Source organism: Hylaeus volcanicus, chromosome 5 (assembly GCF_026283585.1).
Source record: "Hylaeus volcanicus isolate JK05 chromosome 5, UHH_iyHylVolc1.0_haploid, whole genome shotgun sequence".
NCBI classification, from domain to species: domain Eukaryota; kingdom Metazoa; phylum Arthropoda; class Insecta; order Hymenoptera; family Colletidae; genus Hylaeus; species Hylaeus volcanicus.
The window spans coordinates 12,946,576-12,970,346 of NC_071980.1; the positions used below are offsets into that span (position 1 = coordinate 12,946,576).

At 35.1% G+C, this 23,771-nt stretch overlaps 2 protein-coding genes across 2 annotated transcripts in view; both read right to left on the reverse strand.

Annotated features, from left to right (window-relative positions):
• LOC128877170 (PRL-1 phosphatase) overlaps nt 1–23,771 on the reverse strand; it is a 63,857-nt gene that overhangs the window by 32,620 nt on the left and 7,466 nt on the right. The window lies entirely within an intron of this gene.
• Nucleotides 7,009–7,383, reverse strand: LOC128877292 (uncharacterized). Its single transcript, XM_054124468.1, has one exon. The coding sequence runs from the start codon at nt 7,381–7,383 to the stop codon at nt 7,009–7,011; it is 375 nt and encodes a 124-aa protein (XP_053980443.1).

A 23,771-nucleotide genomic window follows, 5' to 3' on the forward strand; every position in this document is an offset into this window, starting at 1 on the left:
ACTCGTTCTAGTTATAATGAATATTATAATATATTTGACTATTTATCGAGATAAAAATTTTATGAGAAAATTTACTTTTTGTACTTTTCATGCATGATAGAATAAGATGGAGAACTGTATGTAATAAAGACCACGATTCCATTTATAGACACAGCGTGTGTGGAAAAAGTAATAACATAGGATAAATATTGTAACACGGCTAGTCTTTTACCCATACTACTATTCTGTATTATTAGCCATAAGAGACATGACACGCTAAATTACGTGACTCACCCTAAGTGGAATGTATCGGCACGATGTGACAGATAGCAATAGCATGAGTTGCATAACAAAAACAAGACAATTCTCGTAAGAGTCGTAATAATAGAAAGCATAATCGAAAAATCGTTAAAGATATAGAATCTGACCTTATACAAGGTCACTCTGACCTTGCCTCTTTTGCGCACGAATTAACATAAATTTTACATGTAACTTTTACGTCATTATTCGACCAAAATAATCTTTTAATTTTGTACAATTTTGGGTGGAGAATTACTTCGTAATTAATTCTTATAATTTTAGAATTAATTCTTCGATTATAGGGACAACTACTTCAAAAAATGAATTATTTTGTATTAAAAAATAATGTTCATAGCCTGAAGAGGTTGATACTGGTCTCAAATTACAGGTTCGTGGAAGCGTAGAAAATGGCTGAGCTGTCAAGGAGTCTGAAACGATAGATGAAGAAAATACTAATTACGCGAACTGGCGCGGCCACTTAACTGGAACTATGAATTAATGCCACGCGAGCACGGAGTTTCTGGTATGCACTTGAAACGTTCTTGCGAGTTATGATCAGCTGGCATTTCGTAACAGTGACCAATAATATCGGCCAAGGTACTCTCTCTCGAAGAATGTTGATTTAAAGATCGATTCTATTCGACGTCGAGCGCCGTTAGGTTACCGCAAATGAAAGGAAGGGGAGAGAAAAGTGGAAGAACATCGAAAGGATCAGTTTCGACAAATTGTTTGACAATAGAAGCCATCTGTTGGGCACGCAACGATTTCATGACTCTTCTCGACCGACCGGGCTCGACGTCCTTGAAATTTCAACAAGTGCACCGCGGCAGGATGCCACTGGTTCAAGGACATAATGGTTTCTTGCAATAACGTTTCTTCTATTCGTTAATCGATACTCGAAGGCGACTTTGCACCTTTGCAAAAACTTTCTCAACCCTGGAAGATTACATTTTCTTCTTTTATAATTTTTACATATTACATTATAATTTTGCAACGATAACGTAGACGACCCTCGACAAAAGCATACTCACCAACGAAAGGTACCACTTTTCGCCTAAGAATAATGTTCCACGTAAAAAAAGCTCTCCTCCGCTTTTCGCGGCTGTTTTCACGCATCGGCTGGCTACTCTAATCCTTTCCAAAGAACTATTTATAAATCGTCGATACAAGGTAACCCGACACAACCCAACTGATTCGTTTTGGTCCGCCTAAGGTCCCGTTTGCACGGGCTAAATTCGTTCTTTCGTTAAAAACGCGGCACGCGGGAAAGGTCGCTTTTGAATAGAATTTTCTCAAGGACGTCGTTCGTCTCAACTCGACCAGACACGTATCCAAGGTAAACCGCTTAATTTTAGCAATAACTGTTTTACTATCCCCCTCCCCCCTACCGCTGACATTTTTCAACAGAATTCTCGAAATCCAGTTCCATTTCTCGCATACCATGATTCGTTTCAACTTCCAACGGGAATAGCGCATTTCTTTCTTATCGCTGTTGGTTTATGACCTGGGACAATATTCCCCTGACTGTCCACGAGGCCTTTAGAGGAGTGGGCGAGTTCAATTATTACAATTTTAAGAAAGAATAATGGAAATTCCACTGAACAATGGAAAATAAGAATTTAACCCTTTGGACTCGAGAGATGACTCTCAGTCATCATTAGGTTTCACGCATCAAAGATACAATACCTAATGTATAATGTAATGTTCTTTAGGTTTAATTTCTTTGGAGCTCGAAGAGCCAATAAAATTATTATCGGTGAAGTAAAGGTGACCTTATTCTCAAATCTAGATAGCTTAGAATTCATGGCAATAAAATGCTAAGAAACATCTCGAGTTGCTGGTAGATACCAGAAAAAAAGGCCCCGAGTGCAAAGGGTTAATATGAAAATGGAATGATTGTTGTTTGACGAACACGAGGATGTGGCGAATACTTTGCTACCAGTGTCTGAGGACGTAGGAGTGACGCTTAGAAAGGGGATACAGTGGGTATAGAAAGTATTCGTACATCGATCAATTTCCAAAAAAACTATGTCAAATTGTAATTTATTAACTTATTTTTTATAAACAATGGCATTCTACATATTCTCGGAAATCTTTAGAATAGATAGAGTACAAAAAAAATAGCTATTTATGTAAGTTATGAAATTAACAAATATATATATATAAAATTAATCGATAGAAATGTTGAAGCAATAAGAATTCGCACAACTGTTTAATTTTTAACACTTGATTAAAAAAAAAACAAAAATTTACACTAATTTATAAGTATATAATATTTCCTTCGTGGGATTTCCTTTTGATTTGGACTATATCTATCTTAGAGATTTCGGAGAATATGTAAAATATCATTGATTATAAAAAAAAGAAGTTAAGAAACTACAATATCACCCAAAAGTTTTTTTGGAAATTGTGGGTATACAAATACATTCTACACCCACTGTAGTCGTTCAGGGAACGACTCCCATCGGTCGGGTCGACTCTTTCGTTCACCCCGCCGCAAAGAAACCTCTGATAAAAAGGGAATATGGTGTACTGTGTAGATCCATAGTGATCGCAACAATTAAACTGGTGTCCAAGGCCACTGAGAGGTCATACCCACCACCACTTCGTTATTCGAGTCACTTGAAGCTTTCAAGGACTGCATTCCTACACCTGCTGCTGCGTAACCCAATCAAGTCTCTCATTTAAGGAAAAAATCATGTTATTTACTTTAGTACTCGATATTACATGATGTATAACCAGTCTCCCTTAAATTATTGCGATTTTCCACATTCCAAAGGTGAATTTCTTCACGATTTTTATTTGAATTAATTGATAAAAATGAATTTAAAATGAAAATTTTGTTTAATTGATAAAATTATTCCATTAGAAATTCAACGTAAATATTTCTGTTATACATAATAATTAATATTATACTCATCAATAAAACGAGGAATAGAAAAGTAATCAATTAGTGTCAATGAAGCGTCAACCCGCCACGTCTGGAATCTATTTTTTACATGCGAGCCCCCTTCTCGTGCATAGTTCAATGTCGATAAGAAAAATGAATTTGCACAAACGTAAAATGGAAAATCAATCGCCGTCACGCGTACGTGACGCTGGCGTCCCACAAGCGTCACATATGTATATGTGACGCGTGGTAGCGAACGTTAGATAGACGATAACCGCAAGACACACATCAGTATCAGTATGTCATCCGAAACCCCCTGACTAGCTAGCTGCAACGCCAGCAGAAGCTTTTCCAAAAAGACACGGCTTATACCAGGAAGCCTCGTGCCAGTGTCATTCGACCACCTTATCTCTTGTTTCTTCGCGCGAAATTGCAACCACAAATGGTCTTTCTCTCGTGTCGAGTTCGCGCTGTCCCATGAGCGACATACGAGGGGTCGATCCTCTGTAAGTTCAAAGAAATCGATCCTTGGGTCGTCCTCCTTAAAGAGAAAACCCACAATCGGAGGCCAAGTATTACGTGTTTCGAGGCTCTTTTATTTACAGACAAGAATTTATATACCTTTTTTAACTTTGAGAATATTTTAGGTACGTTTCAAGATACTTTTTGTTGGAATACAACGATTATCACTTTCAGGTCTTGAGGAAAAGGGTCTGCTTTTCCTTAAAGGAGAAAGAGGGGTGGGGTTCTAGCAAGGACAGAAAGCGACGACCCTCGGTCCGACAAAATAAGTCAAGCGGTACGGGTCGTTGTGAATTCGGACACTCTTCCTCTAACATTCTTGTGTTGTAATCTTGAAAGAAAATAAATTCTAAAAATAAAATTCTAACACTTTTGATAGTTTTTACAAATTAATCCACCCATAAAACATGTTTTTAAAAACACTGGAAAATATATGCTTTAGACTAGAATCTTTTCTTAACCCTTAAATGGACAATGTTGTTTTTAAACAACATACTAAACATCACAGATAAAATTGACCTTCTTTTAATTTTTTGTTAATTTTGACAACTAGTTTTTATTTCTGAACGAATTTTGTACTTTTTTTAATGTTGGCACTATCCAATATTTTTATGCATTGAAAATAAGTTAATGTCAAATGTCACTTTGAAGAAAACTTTGAAAACGTGAAACAAAAATCGTCCATTTAAGGGTTAAGGGAGACACCATTTTCTTGGGGTCATTTAAATGATTACAAAACGATATCAATTAAAAAGTCAAGATGGTGTTCCTCATTTACGAGTTAAGTAAACCGTTTTGCAAGTCGGCAAACGAGCCGGAAAACACGTTCGCGATGGATTTAAATGCGATACACTCGCGCGCACGTTTGGTAGTTCAGAATCCATCAGGCTTGCGCGATACATAGACCAGGCGAAAACGTGCAATCTTATGCAACGCTATGCAATAGCGTGCAATCGGGAAAAGGGGTTCCCGTTGGGGGGTTACAATGCGTTGGTAGAGTTATCGTGACAGCTGTGCAGTAAGTCCATGAGTTACACGGTTAAGTAGGGAAACCACACTAGGAAGCCGAGTATTAAGGAGACTCAAGTAAAAACCTGAAAACAAGACTTTATTCCTGAATTTATTATGAATAAAGTGTTCAAGGAAATTATTTGAGATTTCATACACGTTTGTGTACCTAATTAAAATTACAGAACAATATTTTTGTAGAGTTAGCAAACTCTAGTTACCAAATTTATTTTAAAACATACAGCGGGTGTATAATGTATTCGTACACCGATCAATTTCCCAAAAAACTTTTGTGTGAAATTGTAGTTTCTTAACTTCTCTTTTTATAATCAATGATATTTTACATATTCTCGGAAGTTTCTAAGATAGATATAGTCCAAACAACATTTACTAATTAATATAATTTGTGAAATTAACAAAAAAAATGCGAAAAGTGGGTAAAAGTATAGAAGCAATAAGCATTTGTACGATTCTTATGACGAACCATTTACAGTAGAGTTTATAACGTAAACACATTAGTTTATTGCTCCGTACGAATTAGAAAACATCAAATTTCCAGTAAAGTACTTTTAAAAAAGAATTTAATAAATGAATTGAAGAAAATCCCACTTCGAATAACTAATAATTTAGTTAATTTAATGCTTAGAAGAGTTACAATAATTATAAAATCAAAAGGAAATCCCACGAACGAAGTATTATATACTTATAAATTAATGTAAAAATTAAACAGTTGTGCGAATACTTATTGCTTCAATATTTCTATCGATTAATCGTTTTTTTCTTGTTAATTTCGCAACTTACATAAATAGCTTTTTTTTTTGTAAATTATCTATTCTAGACATTTCCGAGAATATGTAGAACGTCATTGTTTATAAAAAATAAGCTAATAAATTAGAATTTTACATAGTTTTTTTGGAAATTGATCGGTGTACGAATACTTTCTACACCCACTGTACGTAAAATATTATAAAAATTAACAAATAATTAATTACATTTTTTTATGTAAAGAAAAATTACGAAAACACTTAAGATTTGGCTTACAAACACGCTTACCACATCCTAATTCATTACCCCTTCAATTCATTCTGAAGCTTTCCGCGAAAGCTGAATTCTATATACAGGGTGTGCTAAACGTAAGGTTTCGTAACAAGTTGCGTAAAATTAAGACGTTTACCTCGCATTTGGAATGATATTGCCTTCGCGAGAGTGGGTGGGGGATCTCGTGATTTATGAATGAGGGTGATCGATAGATCACGCCGAGTATTTATTATCGCGCCAAGTGGCGACGCTTGGAAATTTATTTTCCCCTTCGCTGGAATGCTACCGGTGATATCTCGCCGGAGAGGGTGATAACGGCGATCTTTGATATTTTATATTTTCAGCTGGTCTTGCGCGAAGCAGATTACGACGGGAATTTATGGAAGAAGGAGTGGACTATACTAACATTTTATCTATAAATACGTGCAGCTTGAAATATTTACTAAACGATAGGTGAGGTTTCCTCGCGTATCACAGAATTTTAGTCACTGGGAGGAATACTTTTCTCTGGAATTTTTCAAGGGCAGATGAATGCCTGTATTTTTTTGTTAAGCATAAAACTATACACGATGAATATAAACCGATGTACTTTATTATTTTCTCTGTAAAATAAAACTTTCAGGCGAAGTAGACGTGTGGTCACGAAAGGTACAGAAAAAGAAGAAACCGTTCAAACACGCAAGAATCAAGTCCCCTGTCATATTTAACATTTACTTTATACTTTCAACTTTAACACAGTGAAAGTAACGTGAAAGTTTTCACGGAATTTTTAGTTCGTCACAAACCGAGGAGCGTGCAATTTATTTCATTTTCTGTCTTTGATTTTACTGTTAAGCACGTTTGAATTACGATAGTTATTATTGAAGATATTTTTAGAATGAAAAAATATACAATATTAAAGTTAGGCAGCATATTTATATGTCGTAATATTAGGTTGTCCCGAAAGTTTCTTTCGCTTTATTAATAATTAATATATACACAATATTTTATGTTTTATGTTACATTAATGAATTGTGTACGGTTCATTTCGATTCATTACTGTTACAGCATCAATGTCTAAGAAATTGGATTGTCTATTTATATAAACACTCCCACAGAAAATAATTGAATGCAACTCACGAAAGAAACTTTTGGGACAACCTAATAATTTGTATGTGTAAAAATGGTTTTACAGACAAATAATGCTTTGGTTCGTGTATATTTGACTAAATCAACGAAAAAAATCCAATTATAGTTCATCCCTCAAGGGATTAGATAATAAATAGTTGAAGTTAAGTTGGTTTTGGAACAAATACATACGAATCATACTTTTTTAAAGTTGCACAATGATTCAATGCATGTGTCTTTGCAGGATCAGAACATAAGAAGCTAATTCTATTAAAAACTTTCAGTTTTTCATGAAAGTCTCTTTTTATATTTTCTATATCGACTACTTCAGATATAATACTTTGTGATGGTTCTCCCTGATGTCTTTTCTTCTTTTTCCTATCCACTCCAAGAATACTTTCATCTAAATTAGTATTTATTGCAACCATCTTAAACCCAAGTTCATGTAATTTTAACAAAAGAGGATACCAATTGTGCTTTTCATTTGGAGATACGTTTATACATAAATCATAAAATCCTGTAGTTTGTCTAATATCCATTTCTAAGAAATCTACATAAAAAAAAAATATAAAATAATAATAATAATAATAATAATACGTTTTTTGAATGCTTATAAAACGACTCATACACATTAAACGTTTAGAGGAGATTTAATCACAGATCATCACAGAAAAGGCAGTCGATACAATACAAATACGTGAATAAATCTCTAGATGCAAGAGTCCCAACCAGTCCCAACCATGGTTAAAGGCGGCTTTACACTACAGAAACATCAGTGAAGTTGGTAAACTAAACGACCTTTGCGATAAACCTAATATATCCACAAAACGAGCATGTTTCACCCGAGAACAAAGAGATGCAACAAACCGTGCAACGTCAGCTCGTTAATCGTTGCGATCGAAGCCCATCTGACGTCACCCCGCGGCCAACTCTTTGGGGGATGCGAGTGGGCGTGATACGGTGCAAGAACGATGACGTCATAAGAGGCTTGTGACGTCACCGAGCGTAGGTGGGTGGCAAGTGAGCGCGTTAGAGTGGGGGATCGCCCACCGAGAGCGAGGGGGATCAAGTTTGGGCACCAACCCCATTTTTCACCTCCTACCTCTTTCCCACCCTTTGCGATCAGAACGCCGCCAGCGCATCCAGATGACAAACTGTCGGGGAATTGAACGAGGCGTAGGCCGACGAACCGCGGCCATTAGGCCGTGTTCACAGCGACGCGAAAACCCCTAAAATATTAGGTTGACCATCTCTGTTAAGCTGGCAGGACCAAATCACCAGAATCATATCGGACTTAGTGAATAATTTAGTACTTATTTTGTACTAATTTGTACCACCAACAATAATTTTGTACCTCGTACCGTTTTTGAAAAAATCATGGCGCTGCTAGCTTAATATTAAGCTAGTAGGTGAAAATGTTAAAAGTTAATATAAATGAAAAAATCAAAGTGGATATATTTAGTACCGAATTTGTACTAATTTGTACCACCAAAAGTAATTTTGTACTTGTTACCGTTTTCAAGAAAATCGTGGCGCTGCTAGTTTAACGTTAAGCTAGTGGCTGAAAATGTTAAAAATTAATAGGAATGATAAAATCAAAGCGGATATATTTAGTACTGAATTTGTACTAATTTGTACCACCAAAAGAGATTTTGTACCTTTTACCGTTTTCAAGAAAATCGTAATATTAATATTAAGCTAGCATCGCCACGATTTTTTTGTAAACGATAACAGGTACAAAATTTCTTTCGGTGGTATAAATTCGTACAAATTCAGCACTAAATGTATCTACTTTAATGTTTTCATTTTTATTAATTTTGACATGTGGTCCACGATTTTTTCGAAAACGGCACGAGGTACAAAATTATTGTTGGTGGTACAAATTAGTACAAAATAAGTACTAAATATTCCACTAAGTCCGATATGATTCTGCTGATTTGGTCCTGCCAGCTTAAGAGGCGTAGGTTGACCAGAAAGACGGTTCGTCGTGATGAATCTCTCTGTTTGAGAACTTGTCTGGAGTGATCTGGAGTGTCATTATTGGTAAACAGTAACCCACCAACAGTTTTTTAGCTCCCATTCTTCATTCAAAGTCTTGATCTAAATAAGAATTTCCCTTCATTGTTGTTATTATTATCATATTTCTGTGAATACTAAAATAGGAAGAATACTTCAAAGAATCAAGAGCTAACAATTTCGTTTAAGGGGGTATCCTGAATTAGGAGGTCTAAAAAAAGCTGTTTTTAGTGCATTTTTTTAGGATGGAAAAAGATAATTAATTCTATCGAACTTTTTATCCTATTTTCACACATATTTGAGTAGTCTGTATAAATTTTTTCAACCAGAAATATTCAAATTGAGTCGACTGTGACGCACATTTGTAGGGCACCTCACAATTAAAACCTCCTATCGGCGGGAAAGATGTAGGTCGTAATTTTGGTTTGACACAAAAAAACCAAAAGAAATTTTCATTTTCATACATTTCCTTCTATGCGACCTAAGAAAAACCCGCAGAAATGGTGAAATGTGAAATTACTGCAAGTTTGAAAAAAAGAACGAGTTTTTTGAGTGAAAAAAATCACTTTAACTTGATAAAAAAGTTGTTTAAAATTTTTTTAATATAAATTTTCTTAGTTTACATAGAAGAAAAATGTATGAAAATGAAAATTTCTTCTGGTTTTTTGGTCTCAAACCAAAATGACTCAAGTGCTCTATAAATATGCGTCACAGTCGACTCAATTTGAATATTTCTTGTTGAAAAAATTTGTACAGACTACTCAAATATGTATAAAAACAGGATAAAAAGTTCGATAGAATTAATTATTTTTTTCCATCCTAAAGAAATGCACGAAAAGCAGCTTTTTTTAGACCACCTAATTCAGGATACGAAAGAAGTCATGGCAAAGCGGTTCTCAGGTGCTCGGAAAATCGATATCTCAAGTAGGACAGTGGGTTATTCGGCAAACGGCGATAAGAGGTAACCTCGAACGAAGGGATCGCTGCCGATAACGGCAAGAACCGTCGCCAAATGAGGAGCGGAGGGTGATCTCCTTCCTGTGGTGCAACGTCCAGGAATAAACCGGGCCACGGAGTGTTGTAAGGGCACGGGGATTCGCGGAAACGCGGCAAGAGACAAAGGGAAATAAATTGCGCGGAAATTAAAACTTTCCTGGGCGCGACGTGATCCGAGACGGAACGTGTCCTTTCACGACAATTGCGAGAACCGTTCGTGCGCATGCAAAAGAGCCAGAGTGTCGAGCCAGCTGACTTTCTGCAGCCGACCCTCTCAAAGAACATTTAATGTGTCAAGTACAGGTACCGAGAACGATGTGTAACTTCACAGTAAGGAGACTGTTGTATTATGTTATTATTCTTGCGCTATTCGACTTCGGTACTATATTACATTGCAATTCTTGTACTATTATAGAATATAATCTAGTTTGTTACAGAAAAATAAAATTTTTTAAACTTCACGCATGTCGCAAATATTATAATAATAATGCGACCATTATTGCACGATCCATCCAATAAAAAAAAATGAGCAATTAAAAATGTTTATACTATAACAATCATTTTAATGGAAACAGTCATGCGAACCTCGCTAAAGCTCTAAAATAGGTACGAAGCCACGCCCTAAATAAACCCTTAACGATGATATTATCGCGACGATGTATCTGTCACGAGTGAAATACGTTTTCAAGCTTTAGAGTACTTGTTTGAGTGTCCATTATACGCCGAAACGGAATTAACCCACCCCAAAATTCGGCTGCTAACAGCATTATGGTGCTCCCCTCGAGAATCGAACTTGACGGGAGTCCCGCAGACATCGGCGATCGTTAAGCAAGGTCAGTGACATCGGTCGTCCACCCGTCTGGCGTTGAATATCTTTTTCATCGAACCAGGGGCGGAACGTTCACCATGCTTTTCAGAGAAAACCGGCCCTCGTACAATCGTGACTGACCAGACGGTCCTTTCGTGCCCGAGCATGCCCGTCTACGACCTCCGATAGCGAAATTATTAACACTAAACCCACCAGTCTGGTCAATTCTTCCAAACCTTTTAACACATTACGGACCGCACATCTAGACACTGCGTGTAGAAATAAAAAATTAAAAAATAAATAAATATACATGTCGAATTGAGTAACCTCCTCCTTTTCGAAGTCGGTTAAATACACGAGAAAACTCGTGAGCGGTCCTTAATGTGTTACAATACCTCAATCGTTAACAATGACTTCACTCCTATTTTGTTGGCTAATTTTATTGGTGAATTATTTTATCCCTCTTCTAATTGCAAAGATAGAATTGTATGTATGATAAATATGCGTTGACCTTGGTAGTTGTACTGTTAATCTACTAACATAAGTGAATTAACCCTAACTTCTAATATCATTTAAAACCACCACAGCTTGAATGTTTAGTAACAAGTTATATTTATTCTTTCCGTAATCTTGTTCATGGCCTCAACACAATAAAAAAGGTATTGGAGGAACTGTACGATAATGATAAAGTATCACTGCAATTATTTTCTCTTATTTTAAACTAGGAAACAATGAGCAGAAATTCCAATTATCATACGTGACGAGATAAAGGCGTGTAGCTTCATATAATTCATTTGTGAAAATACGTCTTTTGTAGGAGCATCGTGGCGATTTGTTCAAAGAGTATTAATTATGACTTGAGCTATCTAACGCAGTCACGTGCTGTAATTAGCCATTCGCAAATGGAAATGTAACGTTAAAAATAGACCAGTCGCAATTGATTGGTCGCGTTTATTTTTTTCAATTACCACAACTGATTATACATATATCATCGACATTACAACAAAAGACACACGCGAGTTTATCTATTCAAATTTTTAACGATGTTTTGGCTCACGTCGCGAGATCGAAAAGTGTATCTCCTTCTATTTATACGTAAAGTATTTCAGTAGGATGTTAATTTAAGAGCCAGACTAAGGCGAGACGATCAAATTATTTCCAAGTGGTGTAAATTTCTGTTTACCTGGCGTATCCTGTACCGGGGTGTGTTAAACATCCGCAATTTGACGCAGTGGCTTACCTGAAACCAAATAAACAATTAGTACAATTTTTACGCGTGAAGTGTGATCGATATTAATAAATTTTCACGTGAAACGATGACACAGTATTGATTTAGTTAAATTTCGACTAATAAATAAAGGTATTAGGTTGTCCAGAAAGTTCGTGCCAATTTTTAAGAAAACTTCAAAGGCACATTTCAATTGTAATATACATATATTTATTGAATTACATAGGTACCATTTTGTTCCACACCTTTCCACCTTTTAAGGGGGATGTACATATATATGTTATTTGTTTTCAGCCATTTCTACATATTCAGACCTGCACCACCTATCAAAAATCGGCATAGACTTTCTGGATAACCCAATAAATTATCTCTAGTCTACTTTTTAGTTCATAACATCTTTATCTAAATGATGTCGTATCATTAATTAAAGCGAACGAATGTAGTTACGATTTTTTTTTTTAAATTCTTCATTACTAGGCATACCTCTTGAATAACGGATAAAAGTAAATTACCTCTATCCCGCTTTATATTTAAATAATTTCTTTATCTAGCTTATACCTCTTGCTCGCATAGACGGAATATAAATGCAAGGGGAGAAGAGGCGCACTGCCATTAAGCGAAGCGAACGAAGCCAGTTAAAAATAAGAAACCCGTTCAACAGGTTTCGAAATCATCGCGCGAATTTCACAGGAGTACGAGCGTGCTCTGATCGAGGAAACTCTGCTGACGCCCGTTCATAAGTTCCGATGTTATCGATTTGCTCGAGAGGAGCACGGGCGATAATTAACTGATCACTAAGCATCGAGTCCGTCCTCCCTCCCTTGGTTCCCTGTTCCCCTTGATAACACGGCTCTTTAGCTTTTTTCTCTGTCGTAACGTCTACACATGTATCGATCAAAGTTAATTATAAACCGCGGCCTTCCAGATACGTTATTTCCGTGTAATCGCGACGCGACACTGTCGATCCTGTCGAACGGCTGTGATTAAAGGCTAAATTTAAATCCAGTTCGAGGTATTCATGGATCGACGGTGGCTCGCGCAGAATGAAAAAAAAAAAAAAAATTAACAGGAAGTGGTACGTCACGACAGTATTTTCAAAGAACGTTCCATCTTGCAAGGATTCGTATGACGAATTAATCGAGGTATGCAAACTGGGTGGGACCATTCTGTATATGTATATATGTATAATAGTGAAGTGTTGTATTTGTATATGTGTTTATTTGGATAGTTGTATTTGGATAAGTGTTGTATATGTATTATGTATAGTGAAGTGTTGTATTTTTATCCTTTAATATCCTTTTCCAAATGAAAAAAAGGAATTAGTTCAAGTATGATAAATTGAAAATAAATTTTCGATTATAAATATACAAAAAAGCATTGAATTTCTGCGAAGATATAAATTTAGTGCTAAGTGAAACACGAAAAGTCTTCTACCATGTTCGAAATAACAAACTCAAGAATTCATATGAATACGACGAGGAAGAATGAAAGGTACGCGCGTATTTGCTATTCAGATTCAACCTGTTGAGCTCGCAATTCAATGCGTCACTCATGGGCGTATATTTATCCATGAAAACATTTCATTTGCACATGCAGTTCTCAATCGTGTTCGGTTTCGGTAAAGTAGCGAATATACGGTGGCAAATAATTCGCCATGATTTTCAAGCTTAATGGTTCCATCTTTAAATGGACTAAAATTTAAAAATCATATCAAAGAAGTATAAAATATTGAATCGTAAAGGAAAAATATGAAAGTATTTCTTTTCAATTTTTAATAAATTTCTATGCCTCGTAATGCATCATTGGAAAGCTAGCTAACATAAGCTGCAATTGCGACGCCATTCACGATATTCTTTTTTATCGAACAGTTCGTAGAAACAGGATGTGTACGTGAATGATTAACAACAATAAATTGTTCCGAGAAAAAGAGAGAAATACGATAATATCCGCGCGACTCTGTAACGAAGAAGATAATTACCAAAGTGATGGCAATTTTCACCCCACGTCAATACGCATAATGCATGTGTGTGGTCGCAATGTGCAACAGATGTTCACTGAAACAACGAACGTTTTCAAGATAATTTAAACGTTCCCATATTGTTTTAATGTATCCATTGTGCGTGACTCGACCGTCAGAATTATTTCCATTGCTGGCATAGCAATTATCAAACTAGCTTCAGAATTTTATGGCTGACGGACAATAAAGTACATAATAAACGTGGTTGACGGTTTCGAGTGATCGTTGTTATTATTCACCATTCATCGAATCCATCCAAGCTCAAGAATACGAGAAAACTAATTTTACAGAAGCTGATTCATTCTTTGATTTTTAGCTGTCGCAATTAACCCTTTGCGCTCGAGGCATTTTTCTATAGAATCAAATCTAGTCAATTTTTATAATAAATTTCTGTGAAACCAAACACTCTACTTCGAAGAAAAACATCTACGAACGTTCATGACTCAATGTATTATTATTTCAAATAATAGTTAGTTATATTCTGATGTAAGTGACTTTGAAATTGTACGTTCACAAAATCACTTTTAAATTACATATGTCGCCCTAGAGGCGCCACCCGAGTGCAAAGGGTTAAATTCCCTGATATTTTCATGTTTCCCGGTTCCATTAAATTCTTTGATAATTCCCGATTTGTGGACACTCTGCTTGATTTTCATTCAAGAGAAGCTCCAGTTCATCAGGTCACGTCTCGACACAACGAATCAAGCAGGGGGAGGCATGTCTTTAGGCTTTATCGCAATGTTTGCACGACACCAGCGGTTTCGGATGACGAAAACAACGCACTGTTTGCGCGTGAAACATCATCCATCGCAGCTGTCGCGAAAGAAAGCTTTCGTGGGTGGGCATACTGAAATAATTTTGTATTTGCCCAAGTGACACCGCGCTAATTATTTATAACTCGTGGCGAAAGGCGATTAAAATAACAAGTGGACGCTTTCAAAGATAGGCTGGAGGATACTCAAGATATGAATTAAAAGACACGACATTTCTTTTCATTCCAGATAAACGTTTAATTAATATATTAGGTTGTTCTAAAAGTTTCTTTCGTGAGTTGCATTCAATTATTTTCTGTGACAGTGTTTATATAAATAGACAATCTAATTTCTTAGACATTGATGCTGTAATAGTAATGGAGCGAAATGAATTGTACACAATTTTCTAATGTAACATTAAACATAAAATATTGTGTATGTATTAATTATTAATAAAACGAAAGAAACTTTTGGGATAACCTAATACATGGATGAACCTTAGACACGTGTACATTTATATGAAACATTTATTTAGAAACATTAAACCTACCATTTAAGGGGGTATTATCGTCTAGATGTTTGTTTTTTCAGTAATTTTTAGGAATTAATGTTGCGAAAACTATCAAACCTACAGTACCAGGGGTTTTTTTTTATGCATAATAAAACACGTTTCAACTAACAACACAAATTTGTATGAAATACTTCATTGAAATCTATACAAGTTATGCGCTGTTATGCAGGTTGCAGCGTGAGACGCTCGTTCAATCGGGCGCACAGGCTGTGGCGGTTCTAGTCGTCTGAGACAGAGAAAAAAATTTTTTTTTCAATCTATATGAATGTAGTTATCGTCTGAACTAGAATTAAGCGAGTATTAAATTTTTTATCGAAATCGCAACTGTTTGAAAATTAAGGTTTAATTTTCCCGGAAAATTGTCAACTAAAATATGAGTGCAGGGCTAAAATATTCAAGCTACCGGTATAATTCTAGTTCAGACCATAGGTGATGGTGCCCTCGAAATGTGTGTAAAACCAGAAGTCACTCAGTCCAATAGTTTTTGAGAAAAACGTGCGCCCGACTTGAAAAATGTCGTTTCGAGAAAAACGCGTTTAAAGTTTGCTATACATTTAGCACTAATACTGGTGAACAGCCTTTAAGCCTCTGTAACTATGACAGCTCTACGAATTTCAAATTAATATTTTAGAAGCACTTTCTCAAAATCCCAAATGATAAGAAAATGCAAAAAAAAAAAAATAATCAAATTTTTAAAGTTTTTAGACGATAATACCCCCTTAAATGTCTAAAATAATGTCTAATTGTCTGTTAGAATAGTGTTCGAATTCCGCGCCTCCTTTCATGTACTTCCTGTTGCGATGCGAACCCTCTATGCACTGTTGTGCAGTTTTGTGTGTAACGTGTATATATATATATGTATATAAATATAGTATTTTATATCCTTTTATCCTTTTAAATATATGTTTATTATAAGTATAATGCAGTCTGCTTAACTCTCCACAAATTCCCTGGCGAAAACCCTCAACATTGTCTATAATCTAAATGTGTAAAATAATATATAAATATATACACCCCGTATAATTGTTAGCGAATGAAACGACGCGTAGGAATGCAGTAAACTTGAAATAAAAATAAATAGCGATGTACTATAAAGCCGGAGAAGATTGCTCCGCGCTAAACACGAGAAGACAGAAATTCACCACGAGGAGAAACTTCGAAGAGCAACAGGCTTTGGCCCTGTTCGGCGCGGTAAATTGAAAAGAAGTGAAGAAGGCCGCGAACGTGAAAGCGATAGTGGCCGTGGCGGTCTATTTTCGAGGGGTCTTTGTTTTCCCTTCTTGAAAAGTGTAGGTGCGCTTTGTTTCGAGATCGGGTACAAAAGGAGACGATGAGCGAAAATCTCCATCTGGATGACAAATATCGACTAAGTTTTAAAAAAAGAAAATGAAAACCAAAAGAGTAAAGAAGATTTTATATTAGGTGAAGCGGAAAATAATGTCGTTTTTGCAATTTTAAATACTTGTTTATCGTTCGTCAGCTCATTGATTTTCATCGATCTGGCATTGACAATTTGCACACTAGATGGCAAAAGGCTATTGGTTAACGGGAGCGATTATACAATTAATAATTAAAAATAGAAATTTATAAAAGATTTGTTTGCATTTAATGTAAAAGAAACGACATTACTTTCCAGTCCACCTAATATAATTAAATCTTTGCATTCACGTGTTAAGGAATATGTTAATTACACGAGGGATGCACTTTAATTAAGCTTCTAATAAATAAATGAAATTTTAAAACCTACAGGAAATTTAATCAAAGTACACCCGTACTCGAAACTTGAAATTTGGCACTAATTGTTCTCTTTTTATGCTGCCGAATGGCCTATTACAAGCTGAATTTGGTTAAGGTCATGACCTTTCGTTTATCTCGTTGGTTTTAATACCTAAGTTTGGTCGAATTAACTCTTATCATGTTCCGCGCGTGTTTTGAGTACAACAAAATGTTGCATAAATTGATTCCACGAGGATGTTGGTGGTCTGCTTCTGTGGTTGATGCGGATCGGTTTACAAGTGCGCTCAGGTTGCGTCTCGCCGTGGCAAGCGGTCACTTTGTTCCATGATCGTTCTCTAACAGAGGCCACAAAAGCGACGTTTTATCATAAGATGAATTGCACTACTATACTTGGTACTATGTCTGTTTCGAAACGATAATTGTTAAGTGTGAGGCACTGTTGTCAAATCTAGTCAAAACAATTCTCGACCTTTAGAGATAGAGTTTTTCAGACTGCCCACGAAGAGCCTCGACAAAGGATATCTTAGCGCTTTATCTACTGGTTTATTAAAAGCCTATAACTCACAGGAGGATTTCCACAATAGTATATACAGAGGTGGGTAATATTCGTAGAGAAAATATTTTAAATAATAGATTCTTCAGAATTCAAATAAAATAGCATTTCAAATAGAACATAAAATTTCAGCAAATAAAGTATTTTATTTTGATAAGGTAAAACTTGAAATAAAATAATTTATTTTGGTAATCTATAGTTAAAGCATGAAATTAAATATTTTATTTAGATAAAAAGCATAAAATAAAGCATAAAATAGAATACTTTCCATAGCTCTTAACCTGAAAATAAACTGTGTAAATATGATACAGAGATGGAGAAATTATTTCTTGCGATTGAAGAATATCTCTTTCCATCACTCATTTCACGAAGATTCTTATTGAAAATTCTTAATAGAAGTATTCATTGAAGAACTACATTGAATGCATATTTATAATGCAGAGGAAAAGTACTTCGTTCGTTTTAAATTACCAAAATAAATATACTTTACACTATAATTTAGTAAAATAAAAATATTTTATCTGCTGATAATAAATTAAATAAATAAAATATTCCAAACTATGGCACAAATATTTTCAGTGTTTTTCAAATAAAATATTAGTTGAAATATTATCTTAAACATTTTTTTATAACAAATAAAATATTTTATTTTTAAAAATACACGCATGATCCGAAATAAAATATTTATTTACTATTTATTATTTAAAATACGTATTTTACCCAGCTCTGAGTATATGTTAATACTAAATAATACGTTAATTTCTACATATTGATACTAGGTATAACAAAAGTCTTGTCTGTTACCTCAAACTGAGCTCTGCAATACCAACAATTAAAAAGGCATAAATAAGCTGCCAGTAGATAAAGTATTAAGGTATGTCTGAGCCACTGAGCGATTGCTAATTGTTAACGAGCCCTTAAAGAAGGGTACTACTCCCAACTAACTTTGTTTTCCATAAACTAAAGAAATTTCTTCCGTACCGCATAAAACAATAGACATAGATACAGTAAAGTGCGAAGAGCCGTAATTGAAGCAGAGAATCATCTACGATCCCGACGCTCGGCTAACCTATAGGCCTGTCTAGTCGAGATAGTAATCCAAGTCTTCACGTGGCGGTAGTAAAAAGAAACGCTTCGGAGAATAATCTCCAACTCGACATGGATGATACCGAGGGCAGTTGCTTGCCACGGGAAAGACGAGACCACCTGACAATACAGAGAAACAGGAGGAGGAGAGAGTTGAGTCCTTCATTTCTCGTGTTTCGTGCTTGGCTGAACACATGGATAGCCCTCGCAATGTCATTTCTACACTTTTGCCCTCTTTCTCTCTGATAGCACTGAGTCGAACTGACAATGAGACCGGGCACAATTTTCAGCACCAGCTGTGGGTAATAGTTAACTGGAAGACTGCGGATTGTATGCAATTATGACGCAAGCTAATATAATAAATATGTGTCGGACGTAACCGAAGGTATTTGGACTTGTTTAAAACAAAATAATATTACAATGCATAAAATCTACATTCTAGTTACAGCGAGTGTAGAAAGAAAGTACACCGATCAATTTCCAAACAAACTATGTAAAATTGTAATTTATTAACTTATTTTTTATAAACAATGGCATTCTACATATTCTCGGAAATCTCTAGAATAAATAGATTACAAAAAAAGCTATTTATGTAAGTTACGAAATTAACAAAAAGAAAAACAATTAATCGATAGAAATATTGAAGCAATATGTATTCGCACAACTGTCTAATTTTTAAAACTTCGTTACAAAAAAAAAAAAAGAAATTTACATTAATTTACAAGTATTAGGTAGACCGAAAAGTAATGTCGTTTCTTTTACATTAAATTCAAACTTTCCAATAAATTTCTATCTTTAATTCATCATATAATCGCTCTCATTGTCAGCAGCCTTTTGTCACCTAGTGTGCGAATTTTCAATGCCAGAAAAATCAATGAGCTGATAAATGATAAACAAGTATTTAAGATGACAAAAACGACATTACTTTCCAGTCCACCTAATATATGATACTTCCTTCGTGGGATTTTCTTTTGATTTTATAATTATTGCAACCCTTCTAAGCATTAAATTAACTAAATTATTAGTTATTCGAAGTGGGATCTTCTTCAATTCCTCTATTATGTAATGCACTGTAATGTGAATGTTGGATGAATGTTAATTGTAATGTATTGTAATGTGAATGCTGGAGAATGTTAATGTTTAAAACCACTAGGTATGTTTATACGTTTTATAGTTGTCAATTATGTTTGTGTTAGTAATTTATTGATTAGTCATTCGTTTTGTATTTTGTATTGCGATTTGACTTTGTCTGTGATATGTTGTCTGTTGTCTTTGAATTTTGACAGTTTTACGCCGAACCTCGAAATAAATATCCTTACAATTAGAACCTTTTTTAAAAGTACTTTACTGGACATTTGATGTTTTCTAATTCGTACGGAGCAATAAACTAATGCGTTTACGTTACAAACTCTACTGTAAATGCCTCGTCATAAGAATCGTACAAATACTTATTACTTCTATACTTTTACCCACTTTTCGCATTTTTTTTGTTAATTTCACAAATTATATTAACTAGTAAATGTTGTTTGGACTATATCTATCTTAGAGACTTCCGAGAATATGTAAAATATCATTGATTATAAAAAAAGAAGTTAAGAAACTACAATTTCATACAAAAGTTTTTTGGGAAATTGATCGATGTACGAATACATTATACATCCACCATATACAGTATGTCCCACAAAATCCTGGACAGCCGATTATTTCATAACCTTTTAAAGAAACGAAAAAAGTTTCTTATATGAAATTGAATGGCAAGAGGGGGCCGACTTATTGGCCGTAACAATTTTTTTTTATCATTACTGTTCACAGAGATATGAAAGTTACGTTTGATTTTTCAAATGGGATTATATACTTTTTGTTTGATCAATAGATAGTACGTTTCAAGACGAATCCAGCAAGCTTAATGTAAACACCCTTTTACAAATAGTTTTTAAGATATTACGCGTAAAAGTTTACTGATTTTCGGTACAAGAAAATCTACGAGACCAGGAAGCACAGTAGGGGGTGTCTCGACTCTCGACTCACCGCACTTAAAATGCTACGGGTTAAACCGTGCCTCTTGAAACCGATACGAAGAGACTGCGGTAGAAACGGCAGGCCTAAATTCTACATAATAGTTTTTTTCACAACCGTTACCTTTACGGCATGCAGAAAAATGTCGCCCATGTTTTACTAATGAAATAAAGCTAACGGATAAAGCTAAAGGATTTTCAGGAGAAAAAAATATGAAAATATAAATTAATTTGAGATAAAAATAATATTTTATTTTGGAATCCCTTCCACGTGCCCTCCATCATTTAGTATACAATTTTTTATTCGTTTTAGAAATTGTTTTTCTACTTTTACAAGAGTATCTGTTGGAACGTTGCAACACGCATTAACAATGCGTTCTTTTAACTGTTCAACAGTTTCTACTGGAGTTTGAAATACTTTTTGCTTAATATGACCCCATAAAAAAAAAATCGAAGGTCGAGCATCCCCATTTGTTCTATTGGCTGAATTGATAATTGCCTTATGTAAGAAAAATAAACTTCAAGTCGTTTGCTGTTGGAGGGTATGGAGGTTCATTACTAAAACATGGGCGACATTTTTCTGCATGCCGTAAAGGTAACGGTTGTGAATAAAACTATTATGTAGAATTTAGGCCTGCCGTTCCTATCGCAGTCTCTTCGTATCGGTTTCAAGAGACACTGTCTAACCCGTAGCATTTTAAGTGCGGTCGAGAGTCGAGACCCCCTACTGTGCTTCCTGGTCTCGCAGATTTTCTTGTACCGAAAATCAGTAAACTTTTAAAAACGTAATATCTTAATGATATCTTAAAAACTATTTGTAAAAGGGTGTTTATATTAAGCTTCCTGAATTCGTCTTAAAACGTACTATCTATTGATCAAACAAAAAGTATATAATCACATTTGAAAAATCAAACGTAACTTTCATAACCCTGTGAACAGTAATGATAAAAAAAAATTGTTACGGCCAATAAATCGGCCCCCTCTTGCCATTCAATTTCATATAAGAAACTTTTTTTTCGTTTCTTTAATAGGTTACGAAATAATCGGCTGTCCAAGATTTCGTGTGACATACTGTATGTATTATAGATTCTATACAAGCTGCCAACAGATAAATAATGCTTGGATTTGCGTGTATTCTATTAATGAAAAAGGAATGTATTAGGTTGTCCCAAAAGTTTCTTTCGTAATGTACACTCAATTATTTTGTACGGTAGTGTTTATATAAATAGACAATCTAATTTCTTAGATGTTGATGTTGTAACAGTAATGGAGCAAAATGAATCGTACGCAATTCAATAATGTAACATTAGACATAAAATATTGTGTATGTATTACTTATTAATAAAACGAAAGAAACTTTTGGGGCAACCTAATATTTAAAATTCATTCCTCGAGAGGTTAAACAATAAACAGTCGGACTGAAGTTAGACCGAACGAACTTTTTGGCCAACGTAAGACTGTTTGTCTAAAAACCCAAAATGTCTCAAGGTCGCAAAAGGTTGCCTTGACTGGGTGCGTCAGTGGGTTTTTCATCATAGCATGTCGTTGTCCGGACTCGTGGCTTAGCTTTCACGGGAGGGGTGGGGAGAGGCGGAGAGGGGGGGGGACTACCGAGTCACAAAATAAACGCGGGAGAGACGGACACAGGACGATCGATCGGCATTCAGTCGATTGTTTCGCAAGTGTTTTCTAAACGTTCCTTTTATTCCTCATCTCCGGCCATTGTTCTTTGTTGTCTGTAGATAGGCTGGTCATCACTAACGCGAGCAAAATGCGACGATGCTTCGAGTGTGTTTGCATGACGCGTTACAATTTCGCGTCTTTTGCGCCTCTTAGGCGATTTCGCTTCCGTTCCCGACGTATTTGTACGATCTATGTTTATTGTTTAAATTAAATGATAATGTTTCCAAATAAAGGTTTCATTATTAAATATGTGTACGAATAAACGTTACACATGTGTACATTTGCAATGAAAAATATGTATGAAAACATTAAACCTATCATTTAATTTAGACAAATTTGTTTTTTAATAGACATTGAGTAATTGCATAGAATCAAAATATAATTCTAATCGCCCTCTTCAATGAATATATTAATTAACTGTTCACTGTACAGCCATCCTACGATTAATCGATCTACCACCTTGACACATTTTTGCCTCCTTTTATTATGCGTGTCACTTTTACAAGGCTGCTTTTAAAATAAACAAATATCGCAATAATATTTACAACAGAATCACGCCCAAGGTTTTTTCCGAAAAATATTTTCGTTAAATTACTTCTGGCCTGTTTTCTAAGCATCACTCTGTCCAAAGATTTTTATGAAATTAAGACGTTTCACTAATTATGCCCTCTCCTTTGATTTTCCCCTAAATTAGTCGGTTTCGACGTCAATTTTCTGTATCTTGTTGCACCTTCGAGCGATCAGTTTCGCGTATCGTTGTTATTACGCGATAGCAACATCCAATAGCAACACCTACGATCGGATCTGGTTCACCGTTTCCTGTTATGTACATTGCATTACATTACATAACGGTGAGCGGTCGGAACAGGAAGCGAGGAGTGGCTGGACGCATAACGCAAAGCTAATACGAGAACCATGCTCTTGCGCCGCTCCTCGTTACCCAATGGATCGCGTGTCGCGTAATAATAATAATACGCGAGGTATTGATAATGTTTTCCTAAGTTGCAGAATGAAATCAAAGGATTAACGACCTTGAAATTTCGAAAGAATTACTCCAGACAAAATGGCGATTAAGTGTACATACGTTGAAACTGGAGTTAGAATTAGACTGAATTTATTAAATAAAATTAAAAAAGAGGTAGAGGAAGCAAATGAAAATGCATTTGAAATGGTCAGCTATGACAAAGTAAAAGTGTTCAAGGCAATAGTCAAATTCTTAGAAGAAATAGACAAAGAGATATAACAAAAGTTCCTATGATACATATTAAAGTACAAGGTAATTTTAAGAATAGATCTAAGAAGGGGAAATGTAAACAAAACACAACAATTGTAGGAAATGTTTATATATGTTATATATATTTTTATAGCATGTTTATATATGTATCGCTTCATAATGACACAGTGCAAATATAGTTTTAGGATAATTGACTGTGATAGGTAAGAAATATTTTCCTATCGAAACAAG